The sequence below is a fragment of the Malaclemys terrapin genome, chromosome 2 (assembly GCF_027887155.1).
Source record: "Malaclemys terrapin pileata isolate rMalTer1 chromosome 2, rMalTer1.hap1, whole genome shotgun sequence".
Taxonomy (NCBI): Eukaryota; Metazoa; Chordata; order Testudines; family Emydidae; genus Malaclemys; species Malaclemys terrapin.
In genome coordinates, this window is record NC_071506.1 from 165,071,370 (window position 1) to 165,090,632 (window position 19,263).

The window sequence follows — 19,263 nt, forward strand, 5'->3', positions numbered from 1 at the left end:
CTGGTAGTTCCCTGGATTTTCCTTCTTCCCTTTCTTAAAGATGGGCACTACATTAGGTTTTTTCCAGTCATCCAGGACCTCCCTCGATTGCCCGAGATAATGGCCAATGGCTCTGCAATCACATCCGTCTACTCCTTTAGCACCCTCGGGTGCAGTGCATCTGGTCCCATTGACTTGTGCTCGTCCAGCTTTTCTAAATAGTCCTGAACCACTTCTTTCTCCAGAGAGCTGGTCACCTCTTCCCCATATTGTGCTGCCCAGTGCAGTAGTCTGGGAGCTTACCTTGTCCGATGTCCCAGGCCTCTTTCCCAGGACCTGGATTTGCTGCTGTGATACCATGGGTAAGACACCTGCTCTGGTGGTGGCTACACACCCTCAGGATCAAGATGGTGAGACCCTTTTCAGTATTGGCTCTCCTGTCAGGTTTGCACTCCCGCCCCCAGAAGTCCAGCTTTCATGGCCCTCTTGTCTGGCAATATCTTCCTGTGTTTGGCCCTCTCTGCCCAGGGTCCCCACTTTGCTCTCCCCAGCCGCTCACTGTGCTCAGCTCCAGTATTACTTGTGGCATGACCAGCCTTCTGCTATCCTGGTTCTAGCCCTGCAGCTCCCCACTGTAGTTCAGTCCTGGTTCACCATCAGTGTGGCCGGTCTCTGCTGCTTTGGCTCTGAGCTGTTGCTTTGCCTCCAGCTCAGATCTGCCTCTGGGCTGCAGCACTCTCCCTGGTTCTGCCTTACTCTGTCCTGGCAGCTCCAGCTCTCACAGAGAATGGGCCCTGGGCTCTCAACTCCCTCATTGATCTACCCGCCCTTTCAATCTGGCTGAGTTGGAGCTCTCTTCCCATTGGCCCTGGGGACTGTTAGTCTCAGGATCTTGACTTCTCTTCAGCCCTTCCCCTTTCTCCGTGTTTGGTTGGAGAGGGCCAACCAAAGTTTCAGTAAGGGGCCAATAGCTTACTTACCTTCACTGTTAAATGTGTGCCTTATTAACAATTTGAATGCTTCCAGCCCTTGGATCTTTTTATGCCTTTGTCTGTTAGATTAAAGAATTCTCTACTATCTGAAATCTCTTAGTCACATAGATACTTGTAGAGTGTGATCAAGTCACTTCTTAACTTTATCTTGGATAAACTAAATAGATTGGGCTTCTTTAGTCTATCATTGTAAGGCTTATTTTCCAGTCCTTGAATTGTTTCCAGACCTTGAATCACTTTTTTCTGAACGCTTTCCCATTTTTCAACATCCTTTTTGAAGTGTGGACACCAGAACTGAACACAATATTCTAGTATTGCTCACACTAATGCTCTCTATATAAATAATACCATCTTCTTACTCCTACTTGATATTCCCCTTTTTATACAGTACTTACAAGAATCATGTACATTTCAAGCTCCCTTCCATGTTTCCTTTGAGGGTTTATACCAGTAAAGGATTTTGATTGCTGTATAGGGATTTAATTTGACATATTATTTAACATTTATATCCTTTCTGATTATTGTGACCATTGTGGTTAATCAAAAACTTAAAGCAAAAAAGCAAAAGAAAACCAAGCACTTTGTTGTGTGTTTATTTTAATTTGGCTTCACACTGAAAATTCAATTTACAGCAAAAGAGTCACAAGGAAAATGTCCCATTGAGCAAAATGAGCAGTGATTCCATAATGCACATTAACACTCATAAGGAGCCCCTGGAATAATTCATAAATACTGACGTCAATTCTCTTTTAGTAAATCAGCATACCACTCAAAGCATGGTTTAAATTTATGTAATGACATTGCTGCTTGGCTCAGTTCAGTTTATAGCACTTCATAGTCAATATCAAAGAAGACATATTTTCAATTAACTTGACAATTAACAGGAAAAAATATTTGCTCAAGTTGAGGTATTTCCTTTATGAAATTACTTACTGAACATCACTGGTATTAGGAGGTACCGTTAGATGCAGACTGTTTAAAAATTGAGAAAATATACAAAACACAAATCCAGTTTTTTAAATATGCTGTTTTCCATGCATTTTAATAAAAACTATAATATCATTTTTTAGCACTGAAACTATACTTCATTTGGAAAAGGGTTAACATCTAGTCAAAGCACCTCCACTATCCGAACAATACATTTGATTACTTTCCTTTCTCTTTAAAAAAAAATTATGAAATATAATTCAGTTCAGTTCAAAGATAATGGTCTATGTACATATACACCATAGATACTTGCTAGTAGGGACATCTACAGCAGAAAAAAACATCAATATTATGATGCTTCTGTTCATTTATAACTATATAATGTTTTATGTATTATTTTCAAAGGATACATCTTAAACTTGTTGCCAGGGTATCTTTAAACATAGGGTTTGATCCAGCAGCACTGAAATTTATGAGAGTTTTATGCCATTGACTTCAACTAGAGGTGGAATGGGCCCCTAATACCGATTAAGTGGCTTCCTACACAACTGGCTTTCCTCAATAAGAACATAGGAACTGCCATATTGGCACAGGTCATTGGTCCAATTAGAATTATTCTATTTATGGCAGTAGTCTATACTGGAAGCAGGAGTAGCAAAAATTAAAAAAAAGATCGCCACATTTGGGGTCGGGAAGGAATTTTCCTCCAGGGCAGATTGGCTGAGCCTCTGGAGGTTTTTCGCCTTCCTCCGCAGCATGGGGCAGGGATCTCTAGCAGGAGGGTCTCTGCCGATTGAAGTCACTAAAAACAGGATTGGGGACTTCAACAGCAGAGTCCAGGGAAGGGGTAGGGACGGTTTTATGGCCTGCAGCATGCAGGGGGTCAGACCAGATGATCATAATGGTCCCTTCTGACCTTAAAGTCTATGAGTCTATGAGTCTATGAGAAATACTAAGTTTTCTATCCCAATTTGAATCCTCTGTTTAAAAAAAACTAATAATGTAATATGTCACAATACATCATAAATCAAGAGTTTTTAAACATTACATATTTTTTTTTGAAATATTTGCAACTTGCTTGACCAGTCAACTTTTATTCTTCCAAAAAAAGATAAACCAGTATCAATAATCAAACTAGAAGTCTTTCTTAGACACCTGGAGGGACATTAGGAATTACAAAAAGGTCAGAAAATGGTCCCACTGAGCAGAATGTTGCAACACTAAAGTTAAATAGGATATAATACAAAGTTAGTAGATAGCCTTGGTCCTCAGAACATAAACTCTTCTACTTTAAAAAGATTACTACATTGTTTAGTTGTAATTCTAACATTTACTGATTTGAATGGGGCTCTTAAAACCCGTAAAAAGTTATTACAGAAAGCAGTAACATTATAATGTAAACAAATCACTACACAAATTACTACGCAGACAAGCAGCTACAGTAGCTTAGCTTTTTTGTCTACATAAATATATATGGTTGCTAATAGACTCAAGTGTAACTTCTTTAAGGAATTTTATTCTACCTCTTTTTTTTTTTTTTTTTAAAGTTTCAGTTTTTGATTATTTAAAAACTGATTTTCTGGTTAGAAAAGTACAGTCACAACACTGACTTGCTTAAACCTTCCCTCCAGCATATATATTTACAGCATACAAGAGCTTTACAGTTTATTTCTTCAGCATTTGAAATACAAAATTATTTTAATGCTAGTGACAAAAAACATGTATTTGCAATTTCCCATATAAACTCATATCTTAGAAATTCCTTAGAAGTCAGATGAATTCCATTTTCAGTACCATGGTAACATGAAAAGGCATACAGCTTCACCTTTCTCCAGCATCTGCGAGAACAAACTACTTACTACATTGTCAACTCTTAGAGTAATGGGCACTCACCACCCAGGGTGATAATGTTAAAAAAAACATCAGTAACTATTACAAAACATACACAACTCAGATTTTGTAGGTCATGTGTTTTTTTAAAAATCCCCAACTTCTTAAATCATACAAAACCTCTTTATATGCAAGCTGTAGACTTGGAGTAATTTCAGGTGCTTGGTAAATGGGCATTTTCCTTCAGAAAAAACAACTTCTCTCAACTGATCCCTTTGTTATTTTGTTTGTTCCTAATGCTACATTTTTTTTGAAAATAATGTATCAGAATAACACTTCATATGTTTCTACCTATAGAGGATAGCAGTAACCTAAAGGTCTCCAGTCAAATAAGTTGAAAACTTACTAGAGAGGAACTAACTGTATGTCTTTGACGTGGTTTGCAAAGGAGAGCCATTCTAACATCTGATATCTTGTCTTGCATAGAAACCAGGGATTTCTTACAGGCTCTTGTGACTCACTCCACTGAACACATATGCAAGGCTTGAATGTGTGTGTGTGGGTGTGGGTGTGTGTGTGGGCACAATATAGACACAATTAGCCATTTGCCTAGGGCTCTGCCTCCCAAAGTCCTGTGATGGCAGCAGAGCCTCAGCTTTCATTTCAAAAGTTTCTGACCCTCATGGTTGTGAAGAAAAGTTTGTAAACATGACCTGAATATAACAGTTGCAGTGATGTCTCAGCCTGAACAGTGCCAACAAGATCCAGGATGGAAGAAGCCTGGGCCCCACATTAGCACCCTAGCAGACCAGGTTGCCACTATGGGACCAGGTCAGGCTGCTCAGTGGGGAGGCACAGATGTTGTATTGGGCCCTGTGAGATTGGTTCTGTCTTTGTGGGGCTCAGAAGTCCAACCAAGTCATCCTCTGGCTTTTTGGCTCTATAGATCAAGATTGGAGTGGAGAAAAATGCTGGTACTCTCAAATGCCACCAATTCCACAGAAAATTCAATTTAAGATGAACTTTCTGAGACAGAAAACTTAGTCACATTAGAAAGCAACCACCACCCTGCCACCCAAGTCTGGTTCCATTGCATATGATGAAAGAAGCCCTAAAAAATGTTAAGTATCAGAGGGGTAGCCGTGTTAGTCTGGATCTGTAAAAAGCAACAGAGAGTCCTGTGGCACCTTTAAGACTAACAGATGTATTGGAGCATAAGCTTTCGTGGGTGAATACCCACTTCGTCAGACGCATGTAATGGAAATTTCCAGAGGCAGATATAAATATGCAGGCAAGAATCAGTCTGGAGCAAAAAAACTTCAGGATCAGACTCCAAAGAGAAACTGCTGAGCTTCAGTTCATTTGCAAATTTGACACCATCAGATCAGGATTAAACAAAGACTGTGAATAGCTAGCCAACTACAAAAGCAGTTTCTCCTCCCTTGGTGTTCACACCTCAACTGCTAGCAGAGGGCCTCACCCTCCCTGACTGAACTAACCTCGTTTTCTCCAGACTGATTCTTGCCTGCATATTTATACCTGCCTCTGGAAATTTCCATTACATGCGTCTGATGAAGTGGGTATTCACCCACGAAAGCTTATGCTCCAATACATCTGTTAGTCTTAAAGATGCCACAGGACTCTCTGTTGCTAAAAAATGTTGAGCTCCCACTTGCAAAACAAGGAACACTCCTGTCCCCCTGACTGGGGAAAGCCAAACAGAACTCAATTCAATGCCATTGAAATTATTAACATCACCTTTACAGAAAGCAAACCTTCCAGCCTTCCTGAAAAATGCAATAGTCTACTTGACCCTCACCAATACTCGATACAGGAAATTTATACATGGACACAAGCCTTGATAGTGCTAATGGATTATCTTCTCATGGCTATAATAGAGATCCAGTCTCAGTGCTCACACTGTTAAATCTCTTTTGACACAATTGATCACAAGGTGCTTTTGATCTATTTGTATGATATGGCTAGAGTACATACACCAGCATTACAAGGGCTCTAGTCATTCCTTCTACTAGGTTCCAGAGGGTCATACCTCTTTAGGAACATTTCCATGTGGCATCCCAGAGAGGTCTAATCTGTCTCCTTCTTTTCAATATATACATGAGGCTACTTGAAGACATGAGACATCTCAGACTATGGTCTCAATGACCTCCAGCTGTATAGTTCCTTTTAAACAGACACAGAAAGTTGCCCTCACAAGATGTCACAATGCCTGAAAGAGACTGGCAACTGAGCAAAGAGCAGCTGGCTCAAACTGGACACAGGCAAGACTGGAGTAACGCTGTCTGGAAACAGACAAGTTTAGAAGAATTAGCTGACATGCTGTCCTCATTGTCAAGTATCAGAGGGGTAGCCATGTTTGTCGCTTTTTATAGATCCAGACAAAGAGTCCTGTGGCACCTTATAGACTAACAGAAGTATTGGAGCATAAGCTTTCGTGGGTGAATACCCACTTCGTCAGATGCATGTGGTGGAAATTTCCAGAGGACTCTTTGTTGCTGTCCTCATTGTGATGTCTACCCTTCATTCATCAGTAAACCAAACCATGGGGCCTTGATGGACTCATCAACCTAGTGTGGTACTGGTTAGAAATGCTTACCTTCACTTTCAACTTGCTAGGAGCTTTTCCTTCTTCCTTTCAGAGGAAGGAAGGAAAAGCCACATGGAAAAAACAGATCTGGGCATAATGATACATGATCAAGATTTTTAGAAATAGCTCAAGTTAGGCTCCTAAATTCAGTTAGGCACCTAAAATAGGTGGTCTGAGAGACAAAAGTGCTCAGCCCAGTGGGGCCTGCAATTTTGAAAATTAGACCATTTATATGTGTCTAAATATGGATTTAGAACCACGACTTTAGACTCTAGTTTTCAAAAATCTTGGTTCATGTGTTTATCACCTCCAACCTGAATACTGTGATTCTCAAAATGGTCAAATGGGATTCAGGCACCTAAATACCTTTAAAAATATGGGCCCTAGAGCAAATCATCCCTGAACTCTGCATCCTACATTAGCTCAACCATAATTTCTGATTAAATTCAAAGCCTGGGTCCTCATCTTCAAAGCCATGAATGGCGCAGGACCCTAGTACATCAGTAGCTGCCTTTCCATCCACAACCTGCCAAGACAGCTGTGGTTCTCTAGGCTGATACAACTAACAAAATACAGGAAAAGTACATGGAAGCTGGAAGTAATATGATGTCAGCTGAGAGAGTTTTTTTTTAAATGGAATGAGCAACTTGAGAATAATTAAAGACAGTCAAAGTCTTCACCTATTATAGAGCATGCCGCAAGACCCAACTATTTGTTAAAGCTTCCACACCATAACTGAAATGTTTACAAAAAATAAACCTTTATTAAAAAACAAACAAACAGATCTTCCTAGCTTTGCAGCACTTTAGATATTACTGTAATGTGCTCTATAGAAAATGATAATACAGGTAGGTAGATAAGGAGAGCTGCACAGTAATTGCTATGTTCAATATTGTTTTGAGGCCTTAGAGTTCTTTTCAGTACATTAATCACATTTGATCTGAATCTAATATGTATTGTATGTTCTTATAGTCACTACAGATTAGAAGAATAAGAAAATCAAGTGATCAGTAAGTCATTTGGGACAGAAAATTAAAAAATCATTTTTATTTCCATGGCATGGGGCAAAAATAGTGTTTTAATTTTGGAAATATTTAGTATTTTGGAGTAATAAAATTACAGTACTTAACATAAACAACAAGAAGTCCTTGTGACACCTTAGAGACTAACAAATTTATTTGGGCATAAGCTTTTGTGGCTTAAAACCCACTTCATCAAATGCATGGAGTGAAAAATACACTAAGCAGTATAAATAGTACAGCACATGAAAAGATGGGAAATTAGTGCTGTACTTAATATATGATAGCATAATTTGTGAAAATCCTTTTAATGAGGAGATTCTCAAAGGTGATACAGTACAGATTCTGCCTCAACTGAATATAGAGATCATTTGACTTTCTTGATCAAGGCAACCTCTACGTTTATTGTTTGGAATATTTATTAGAACTACTTCAAGCAAACATCAAAATGCAACCATTTTTTCTACAGAAGCATTATCTACTGCACGCTACTATGAAGTGAACAACCTGCAAACTTATTTATGTGTAATTTTGACCAACTCTGGGGGTGAATCAGTTTACAAATGTGATGAGCACTAAATATGAACTGAGGTCTTGCTCTACTCCTACAAGCAAAACCAAAACCTACTCCTACAAGCAAAACCATTGTATTTACTTCTCTTGGTAGTTATTTTGCCTCCTGAGAGGAAGCAAATCAGTTCCCTATCACCCAGTTGTTTCCCCATAGAAGTAATTTTGTGGCTCATGAATATAGAATTTTATAATGGGATTAGTAAACATGGCAGTGACAGAAGACTATACTCCCTTTGAGCACAGAGAAACAAAATTCTGACTACAGATTATAATATACACTGGAAATGCTATGGTATGAGACAATTTCTGATTTAGTTTACAAACTACTCTCTCAAAAAGGCATGCTCAGGAATTTCTTGCAACTTTTTAAAAATTGGAAGAATAAACATTTGCTGTGGCCAATATAGTCTATTACAAATACATAATGTAACTTGACTGAATCCCCGAAGATCCACATGTGGGGTAGAACTGCTTGCAGTGAAAGACATGGTTGGTTTCCTCCATATTTTATATGGCATATCTTTTACATGGCATATGCTCTCTGAATGTGGTGGAAGGGACAGAAGGAGGATGTGCATTGTGCCCCAACCAATGCCATGGGGAATTTACCAGAAAGTTAATGCAGCCTCTAGCTGTGGCTTCCAAAGGTATTATGTGAGAATACCACATATAATTTTGGTTACTTTAGGTGCATAATTATTCAGTTACTAAAGTGATGAGCACAATAGAGAGAGGAGAGAGATAAAGAGGAAGGCCATAGAAGTGGAAAGAATGGGATCCAGTCCCATGTAGAATCATAGGTCTGCTGAAGTCCTCGCTCCCCAGAGCATTTTAACTTAAAAAAAAAAAAAATCTAAGGAAATTGTCAGACAAAAATTTAACCTGAAGTTCTGATTGAACAGACCAATAAAGTTACCATTTAAAAAACCCCTAAACTTTGAAGTCCTTGGAAAGAGACCAAGTTAAGATTCCATTAAAAAAAAAATCAGTGGAAGGTATAGAAATACCTCTTTAAAGTCATCCAGCCAATAACCTTAACCAAACCGTCCTCATCAAAACAAGGGGAAATTATTTCCAGTAAGCAAATAGGTAATCAGTGACCCCAACAATTAAGAACATCTCTTACTAGATTACTCCACTTTTGATCTTGCAGGACCAGATTATATCAATTTTGTAGTTTGCTCTGTATGTAATCCCATTGATATTAGTGGGATTGCATGTGGAGTGAAGAATTAGTCAACATAAGCAAGGGCGATAGAATCTGGTCCCCAGTGATTACATAAGGTACTATTCAAAGATAAACTGGATCTGTTTACATCACTGACATCAGGACGACATAAACAATATATATAGTCCACTGTTCCCTGAAGTTAATATGTAAGCAATTGTGTGTGATTAGCCATAGAGCTCATTTTCCTACAGATACAAAGGATTAGATTCACAAAGGTACTTTGGCGCCTAAACCTGATTTAGGTGCCTATGCCTGGGTTTAGGCACCTAAATCCCAGTTTTAGGCTCCACTACAATTCACAAAACTCCCACTTAATTCTCTAGACACCTAAACTCACTCAGGGCCTATATTTTCAGGGTAAAAGTTTCCTTGCTGACTGAGTTTCTGCCTCTGGCCATAAGCACTGCTGCCTCCCTGTAGGCATCTAGATGCCTATCTCTGGCCTAAGCCCCAGAGCAATTCAGAAAATGGGGAAGATAGGGGTTTATCTGCCTAACTTGTGTGCCTAATCCCATAGGTGTACTCAGAAGCTGCCTACTGGATCGGGTCCCATTCAAAATCTGGCTAGTGGAGGTAAACTTACAACTTTTATCTCAGTGGTTAGAGCACTCATCTGGGAGGCCCAGGTTTCTCATTCCTCTTTGCTAGATGAGGAGAAAGGATCTGAACAGAAGAGTGAGCTAACATCTGAGCTATGGGAGAGTCTGCTGCAGGGATTCCTCAATCTCTACTGGTAAAGTTATTCCACTGTGTATAAATAATTAGAGTCACTGGGAGCAGGCAGACTGGACCCTGGCTATCCCACCTCCTAAATGGTTGCCCTAACCAGCAGGCTATAGAGTCATTCTCTCACTCTCTGGCCCACTAAGTATTTATCCAATATGGAATAACTTCGCCAGGAGAGACTGAAGGAACCCCACATAAGAATATTCCATAACTCAGTAGTTAGAGCACTCCCCTGGTAGGTGGGCAACCCCTCTTCAAATTCTTTCTCCCCTTCTCCCCGCATGGTGGACAAGGGAATTGAACATGTATCTCCCATATCCCAAGTTATAAAATGGGTGGTGGTGGCAGCAACACACACGTGGTATATTTTGTGTGGAGTGAAGCAGGTGCTTAGCTAATTCTCACAAGCAATACCATATGTACCTAAGTTGCCTGACTCCAAGGCAGGAGTTCCCAGTTGTGAATCACTAGCAGACATAGGTGCCTCCTGGTAGCCTGGATTCAGTTGCCTATCTCCATGAGAAGAGTGGGTTTTAGGACACCCCTCTCATTGGCATCTCCCGCTGACTAGCTTAGGTCACTACCTATCTAGTAAGCTGGCTTTTGTAGATTTCCCTGTGCACTGTATAGGGAGCCTAACCACCTAAATCAGACTTTGCAAAGTGCAGTGTTGTTCCTGTGATTTTCAAGGGGCCTACAATTTAGGCATTCCTTTATGTATCTAGCCATACTCCCTCAGCTTCTATCCCTTACTTAGGGGAATAAAAGGGAAAGATCAATGACTTTAGTGGTGAAGAATCACACATGGCATTAGATCTATAAAACCAAGACTATACAATCCATGTTATATTGGCATTTCCAAATGTAAGAATCACAGACACAGACTATAGCCTTTTTAAAGTCTTTAAAAAAATGAAAATTTTAATTCAACATTCAGGAAAAAGCACTAATTAAGAGATCACATCTTACATGGCAGGTATGTAAGGAAAGAAGGAAGGCTGAAATATGGAAATTGGTAACAGTAGAGGGCTAGAGTTAAGATTCTTTGGGAGATCTTCACTAAGCATTTCTACACCTTCTGTTTTTCAGGGGCAGGGTGAGGGGAGGTTAGAAGTGGAATTTTTGGATAGCTTGGGTTTCTAAAGTTTTACCTTTTTTTTTTTACACAGTGTTTTTTTTGTTTGTTTTTTCTTAGGGATTTTCCAAAAAGGTTTGTTATATAACTTCAGATTAATGAATCTTTGGCTGAGTCTATAGCTATCTTCAATACATAATACATGATCATTTAGTCTGCTATAAGGGCTTTATTGGTATAAGAATAGGATGGCAGCATTACTAACAACAGGAAAAGCAATAAGCCAGGGGTCTCAAACACGAGTTATTTGCTGCGGCCGCCAAGCTCCCCTCCCCCACCGTGCCATGTCCCTGCTCCTCTGCCTACCTCCAAGTGCTTCCCACCGCCAAACAGCTGTTTGGCAGTGCTTAGTGCTTTCCAGGAGGAAGCGGGGAGGAGCGGGGAGCTGCACGCTCAGGGGAGGAGGTGGAGAAGAGGCAGGGCAGGGGTGGGGATTTGGGGAAGGGATTGGAATAGGGGCAGGGAGGAGGCGGAGTTGGGGTGGAGACTTCGGGGAAGGGGTTGGAATGGGGGCGTGGAAGGGGTGGGAAGAGGTGGGGCAGGGGCGAGGCCTCATGGAAGGGGTGGAGTGGGGCCAGGGGCGGGCTTTTGTATTTTATATGAAAAGGTGTCATGTGGCCCTCGTGGTGATTTGAGTTTGAGATCCCTGCAATAAGCAATTTATGTAGGTCATCACAAATGATTCCTGGTAAAAACGTTAAACCTCATTGCACCATGTATTCCAGTGTTTCTCAAACTGGGGTCGCCGCTTGTGTAGGGAAAGCCCCTGGCGGGCCGGGCCAGTTTGTTTACCAGCCCCGTCTGCAGGTCCAGCCGATCGCGGCTCCCACTGGCCGCAGTTTGCTGCCCCGGGCCAATGGGGGCTGCTGGAAGCGGGGGCCAGTATGTCCCTCGGCCTGCACTGCTTCCAGCAGCCCCCATTGGCCCAGGGCAATGAACTGCGGCTAGTGGGAGCCGTGATCGGCCGGACCTGCGGATGCGGCAGGTAAACAAACCGGCCTGGCCCGCCAGGGGCTTTCCCTACAGAAGCGGTGACCCCAGTTTGAGAAACACTGATGTATTCTATATATCCCACGTGTCACAGAGAAACGATTTTAGATTAAAATTATTGGAACTTTTTTATATTCCTCCACCGTAAATCTAGGTGCTGCAGACAGCATTAGCCCAAATGTCAGAGTGCCAGAAGGTGCCAAAACAACATCTAAAATTAACCCAGAATATTTTTTCTTGTATTATACCTAAAAATGTCAAAATTTCAATATTTTTCAAGCATCTAAAAACTCCCATTTTTAGCCCTGTCTTGCTGCAAGTTACTGGATCTTAAATCTGTCAGTGTTCCAGGAACGAATATTGTTCACTGTGTTTCTCAGTCCACTGTGGCTTCAGTGTGTCGGTAGAATTCCCTATTTGGGGAAAAGAAGGAAATTTTTTTCTGTCAGGTTAATTGCCTTTTAAAAATGGTGGCTGGTTGAAGCTGCTCAGAAATTTATAATGTTAGAGCAAGTCCCGGGGCTGGGGGTGGGAGGGGGAGGGGGATAAGTAAGCAAAATGTAGGTTAGGCATTAATTAATATTACGTTACTTTTACATATTGTTACACAATATACCACATAGAGAGAGCATCTTCACATATACAGGAGAACTTCAGAGTTACAAACACCTCGGAAATGGAGGCTGTTCGTAGCTCTGATATGTTCATTACTCTGAACAAAACGTTGTGGTTGTTCTTTCAAAAGTTTACAGCTGAACAATGACCTAATACAGCTTTGAAACTTTACTATGCAGAAGAAAAATGCTGCTTTTTACTATCTTAATTTAAATGAAATAAGCAGTTTCTTTACCTTGTCAAATCTTTTTTTTTTTTAAACTTTCCCTTTCTTTTTAGTAGTTTACGTTTAACACAGTACTGTACTGTATTTTTGTGTGTGTGTCTGCTGCTGCCTAATTGCATACTTCTAGTTCCAGATGAGGTGTGTGGTTGACTGGTCAGTTTGTAATTCTGGTGTTCATAACTCTGAGGTTCTACTGTGTGGTATGTATAGTATGTAGCATACCATACACACCAATGTGCTACTTGTATGATAATTTGCATATATATGTGCAATAATTTATTGATTACTTTTAATGAAATCATCTGCCCTCCACATGTTAATATGTCTCTCCAGAACACATTCTAAACCTTAACCAGTTTCAAGCAACTGCCATTTTTAAAAACCAACCTGCCAGAGAAAGGTTTCCTCCTCCTCCTCTCTCTCCTCTCCACCCATGGCTTGAAATTAGCATGGTTTGTTGGCCCAGGATGGACAAGATTCAAATCCTAAATTAGTGGCTGCTTTTCGAATTATAAAAATGCCTGAGTTTTGAAGTGTGATATAGTGCAGCTCTACAGGGTTAGTAATGGGGTTACTAACCATGCAGGATTAAGAATTTTTACCATTAAGGAGAGAAATTCCTTTGGTCCCATTGGGACCCAGCATTACTTCTAGCCCTTAAAAGCACATTTTGGGCTTTTAAGTTCTGACATTTTTATATTCAGAAAAACTACATCATTTTGGGAAGTTTTTTATATTAGTTTTGATGCCCTGCTCAATTTTATTCCTTGTAACTAAAGTACCTGCATTTACAAAAGGAAAGAAATAAGAAATAGGGCCAATAACATTTTTTAAAACTTCTGTAAAACATTCCTAATTTTTTTTTTTTTTTTGGTAACTTCTGCATCATATAGAATATACATCATGGTAATACAAAGTTTTAAGGCATTCCTTTGGGATGTCTTATATAACTCACTTATGGCTTTGCCACTCCTAATGCAATCTTTCCAAATTCATGCTGATAAAAATCTTTATTCCACCTTACAACATGTATTTGACTGTATATGCACACATGTGCATGTGTATCTGTCGTCAGATTTTTACCAAAGAAGCTGCACCTGTGTGATTCCTGGTTAATATCGAAATTAAATACATAAGGAATTAATTTATAATAAATTCCTCATATAATTAATAAGTGGAAATGTTTGAATAATTTTACAGAAAAGCATGGAAAGCATAATTTGTTTGCCACACATTTGTTCACATAGACATATCATGTCTGTTTTGAAAGCATTCCATATTTCACTGTGTTCTGCAGATAAGTATATGAGAATAAATGTATGGGAACTAAAGCCCCTTCCCTTTTGATTCTACCATGTAATGGACTGAAAGACAGAGACAACTTTTATCATTTAACAACAAAAATAAAAAGCAAGTAATCCTTGGTAAAAAAAAAAAATTGTTTTTTCATAATTGTTTCTTGCATTATTTACTGAAACCAACAAAAGGCGCCAAAATGTGCTTGCTTTTCTCATGAGAATAATCCTACTGAAATCAGTGAGACTGCTCTGTGAATAAGGACGACAGATCTGGCCCTAAATAAACATCTTCCGAAACAGGGAAAAAAACTAATCACCAAAGTGCACTCACCACCATATTAGCTACAATTCTTTATACATGCACACTTTGTGCAACATTCTGTACATGAAACTAACCAATCAAATATAAATAAATATGTAGCTTCCCTTTAAGTATGCACATTAATAATGAAGCACATCACATTATTGGCTTTCAAAGACCTTTGTGAAAAAAATAAAATAAAACCCATCTCCTGACAATTAAGCTTGAAGATATTGATAAATACAGCATGTGGGAATTAAAGAACAGTATTAAGGTAGTAAATCTTTCACACACAAAAGTTATGTGCTGCTGTATAGTTGGAGTGACTATGACGATTCCAGGAAAGGAAATATTCCTCTCACCAGGAGAGGAGTAGGATGTCTGCAGTATTAATTCAGTTTCTTCTGCAGGGGATTCTTTTTATCGTCAGCATTTTCTGGGCTGAAGTCAGTACAGAATCCATTAGGGGCTGGAAGAGAAGTCTTCAAACAATTCTCAACTTCCATCTGATCATGGTACAGATACTCATCTGCAAAGTCTGGATACATTTCTGTATATCTGTAGAAGTCATCTAAAAACAGACATTTTTGTTACATGGAAGCTGCTACCACTAAAACAAAGACCATCTAACTTTTGGATACTTAGAGCCATTCACTGATAATTCTCTTCTACGAGAGGAAAACTGTCACTATTGTCCTCCTCCCCTTTCAATATCCAGGCTCCCACAACTGCTCCTCTAGTAAGACGGTATATTAACAGATAATGTATTCATTTACTAATTCAACTAAAACATTTCACTTTGTAAGTACAGTTTTCCTCATTGTGAAAAGCCTGATTTTTAATTTTTTCTGTTGATGTGAAAGGAAACAAACAAGACCTCTTTGTGAAAAAGGGTTTCCTTTTTATGCCAAAAAAGCTTCTGTTTTGTATTAATGAACTGGCACTGGCACCTTGCCACAAAGTGTTGTGCTAATATTTACTCAGACATGACGAACTGTAAAATACCTTGGAGAGCTCAAGTCATAAGAAGCAATTTTCAGATCATAAAGGACACTGACTTTGGAGGCTGCAAGGTGCAAATTGTAGCAATTGCTATATTCACACTATACCTCATAGTATTTTACATACAAACATGCTATAGAAGGGATCGTCTGTAGGGATATTAAAGAAGGTACTAACAGTGATTCCCCCAAGTGACAGTGACCCCCTCATAATTTGTCCCCCACACTTTAAAATCCAATAGTTTCACCAAGTACAAAAATCTCTTGGGTCTTCTGTTAAAACTTGTAAGCTACTGTCTGTAGAAACCATTGATTGTATCTATCCTGTGAAAGATACTTTATTACTATGTAAAACTTACAAACAAGTTAATTGACTTTGTTCTTGAAGTAATTGATACAATGTAAACAAACACTATAAGCCTAATAGCAACGGCTCCTAGGACAGACCCCCACCCTCTGTGATTAAAGGGCCGGGAGTCTCAAATGAATTAGCACACACCCCGAAAGTGGTGGAGACAGTAAATTAAAATATGGTTAAAATATGGAATATATGCTGATGAATGCTTGATATGCTTCAAGTTGCAGTGGGGGAGGTCCAGGTTGGATATCAGGAAAAACTATTTCACTAGGAGGGTGGTGAAACACTGGAATGCGTTACCTAGGGAGGTGGTGGAGTCTCCTTCCTTGGAGGGTTTTAAGGCCCGGCTTGACAAAGCCCTGGCTGGGATGATTTAGCTGGGAATTGGTCCTGCTTTGAGCAGGGGGTTGGACTAGATGACCTCTTGAGGTCCCTTCCAACTCTGATATTCTATGATTCTATGATTCTATATACATGAATGGTTAGGGAGATGCCAGCCTAGAAAGGAAGTATCCATCGGCAGAAGAATGTGTCAAGCACATCACATTATTGGCTTTCAAAGACCTTTTGTCTATGTCCCACTTATGGAGTGCATGTGCCTCACATGTATGACTGGAATTTTTCGACCAGCCTCCTGCGTGTCCACATGCCCTCTGATCCAAGGGCATATATGGTAGAGTGGCCCTGACCCTTGCTAAATCATAAACCCAGAAGAAATGGACTCTGATGGAGCAGGGATGAGGGCAGGTCATGGGACTCAGATGGAAAATAAAATCTCAAAGAACAAAAACGTTACTGGTAAGGTAAATAACCATTCATCGTTCAAGGCTTTGTCTGTGTGAATCTCACTTATGGTAAAGAGCTAGCAGTTGCCAGATTAATAAGCAATTCTGAGGAGTCGTACCTATAGTTATATAAATAAGGATTGCAGAAATGCACTCCCAAATTTGGCATCTGATCAAGCAGCCGAATCCAGGGTGCAGTGTTTAGTAAAGATATGGGCTGAGCTCCAAGTCTCTGCTGTAGGACTATTTCTTAGGCATTCGGCGGAGGTTGCTTGGTCTCTAGTTGAGTGGGCCCTAATACTTGAGAGAAGGGGCGTATCTGCTAGTTGGTAACAAATTTTGATGCACTTGCATAATCCCTGGGAAGAGATGGTCTGACCTTTCACAGGTTGTCCCAATGCCACAAATAAATAGAGTGGTTTCCTGAATACATTTTCCCTAGCTAGACGAGTTCTGGAAACATCTGAAGTATGGATCTTGAGTGTGGTATGGAGTTTGGGCATGGTCTCCTTAGTTTAAGTGTGGTTTGGGGAAGAAAATGGGGAGGTTGGTTTGCTTTAAATGAAAATCTGACATCACCTTGGTAAGAAATTTAGGATAGGGTATCACTACCACCTTATCCCCATGGAAGACAGTATGTCTTCCATCAGTGCTTCGAATCTCACTAACTTTCCTGGCTGAGGTGATAGCCACCAGGAAGTTGGTGGAGAGAATACTTGGATTGAGGTTCCATAAGGTCCATAAGAATTACATTTAAGTCCCAGGAAAGAGGGGGCCCAGAAACTATGGGATAGGCATGGAGCAGTCATTTTAAAATTTCTGAAATAATTTGAAGGTCGAACACTATATGAACGTGTACTGGAAGGTGGCATGTTGAAACTGCAATTACATGGACCCTGATAGAAATAATGGTTAGGCCCCATAGCTTGAATTGAAAGTTGCAGTCCAAAATCTTGGGAGTAAGGTTTTCTAATAGATTTGCACAATGTAGTGAAGCTTAGATGGATTTTTTTTTCCCACATGGAACTATACAATAATTTTGTAGTGGGCTTCACAGGCTCAGAGTTTAAGGCCAGAAGGGACCCATTAGATCATCAAGTCTGACCTTCTGTGTACCACAAGTGCTTAAATTTCACCCAGTTACCCCTATATTGATCCCAGTAACTTGTGTTTAATTAAAGCATAAGTTCCAGAAAGGCATCCAATCATGGTCTGAAGACATGAAGAGCTGGAGAAAAGACAGTTACCTTTTCCATAACTGGTGTTGTTCATGTCTATTCCAAAATAGGCATGCGTGCTCGCCACGTGCACTGGTGCCAGAAGTTTTCCCCCTAGCAGTACCAGTAGGGGAGCGCCATGGCGTGGTATAAGGGGTGCTGCGTGCTCTCCCCACCCTCAGTTCCCTGTTGCTAGACAGCTCCAAGAGAGGGGAAGGAGGGCGGGATGTGGAATAGACATGAGCAACACATCTCGAAGAACACCAGTTACGGAAAAGGTAACTGTCTTTTCTTCCTCAAGTGTCTGCTCATGTATGCCACAATAGGTAATTCCAAGCTATATCTGTTGGAAGTGGGTAGGAGTTCACAAATTCTCGGGATGAAGCACAGCTCTGCTGAACCTGGCGTTATCCCTGGTCTGGGAGATGACTGCATAGTGCGAGGTGAACGTGTGAACTGAAGACCACGTGGCAGCCTTACAAATGTCCTGAAGGGGTACATGGGCCAAGAAGGCAGCCAATGAGGCCTGTGCCTGAGTTGAGTGCACCTTTACAATTGGTGGGGAGGGATTCCCACCAGGTCATAACAGGTACAGATGCATGAGGTGATCCAGTTGGAGAGCTGCTGCGTGGAGATCAGCCGACCTTTCATGCACTCGGCCGAGGCCATGAACAGTTGCGAGGACTTTCTGAACGGCTTAGTTCGCTCCAGGTAGAAAGCCAGAGCGCGTCTCACATCCAGCATGTGGAGGCGGCACTCCTCACTGGACGCATGGGGCTTGGGGCAGATGAACGGCAGAAAAATGTCCTGACCCATGTGATAGGCGGAGACCACCTTCGGGAGGAACAAGGGGTGTGGGCAGAGCTGGATCTTATCTTTATGAAACACTGTGTACGGGAGCTTGGAGGTCAGGGCCCTGAGCTCCGAGACCCGCCTAGCCGACGTGATTGCAACGAGGAAGGTCACCTTCCATGAGAGGTGCGACCAGGAGCACATGGCTAGCGGCTCAAACAGGGGCCCTGTGAGGACCCAAGTTTAGGACCCACTGCGGGCTGGGGGGCCTAACATATGGGGAAAGATAATCCAAACCCTTAAAGAATCAGCCAGTCATAGCATGGGAGAATACTGTGTGGTCCTGCACTGGCAGATGGAGGGCTGATATGGCTGCCAGGTGCACCTTGACTGACGAGGGCGCCAGGCCCTGGGCTCTAAGGTGAAGTAGGTAGTCCAGGATAAGCTGGATCGGGGCAGCCACCAGGGAAATGCCCCACTTGTCCACCCATCTGGAAAACCGAGAACACTTTGCCTCAGTCTCAGTGATTGCTCAGTGCATGGAGGGTCGCCTACTTTCTAGGAGGACGCGCTGAACCCCTTCCGAGCATGTCCTTTCCTACCTACCTAATCATTGAGCAGCCACTCCGTGAGGTGGAGTGCCACTAGGTTGGGGGGGGA

At 41.0% G+C, this 19,263-nt stretch overlaps 1 protein-coding gene across 1 annotated transcript in view; it reads right to left on the minus strand.

Annotated features, from left to right (window-relative positions):
- Positions 1–12,014: 12,014 nt before the first annotated feature.
- Positions 12,015–19,263, minus strand: part of LPCAT1 (lysophosphatidylcholine acyltransferase 1) — a 162,673-nt gene continuing 155,424 nt past the window's right edge. The window contains exon 14 of the mRNA XM_054018344.1: positions 12,015–15,021. Coding sequence (XP_053874319.1) covers positions 14,840–15,021 — 182 coding nt within the window. The 3' untranslated portion in view covers positions 12,015–14,839. The remainder of the gene's footprint in view (positions 15,022–19,263) is intronic.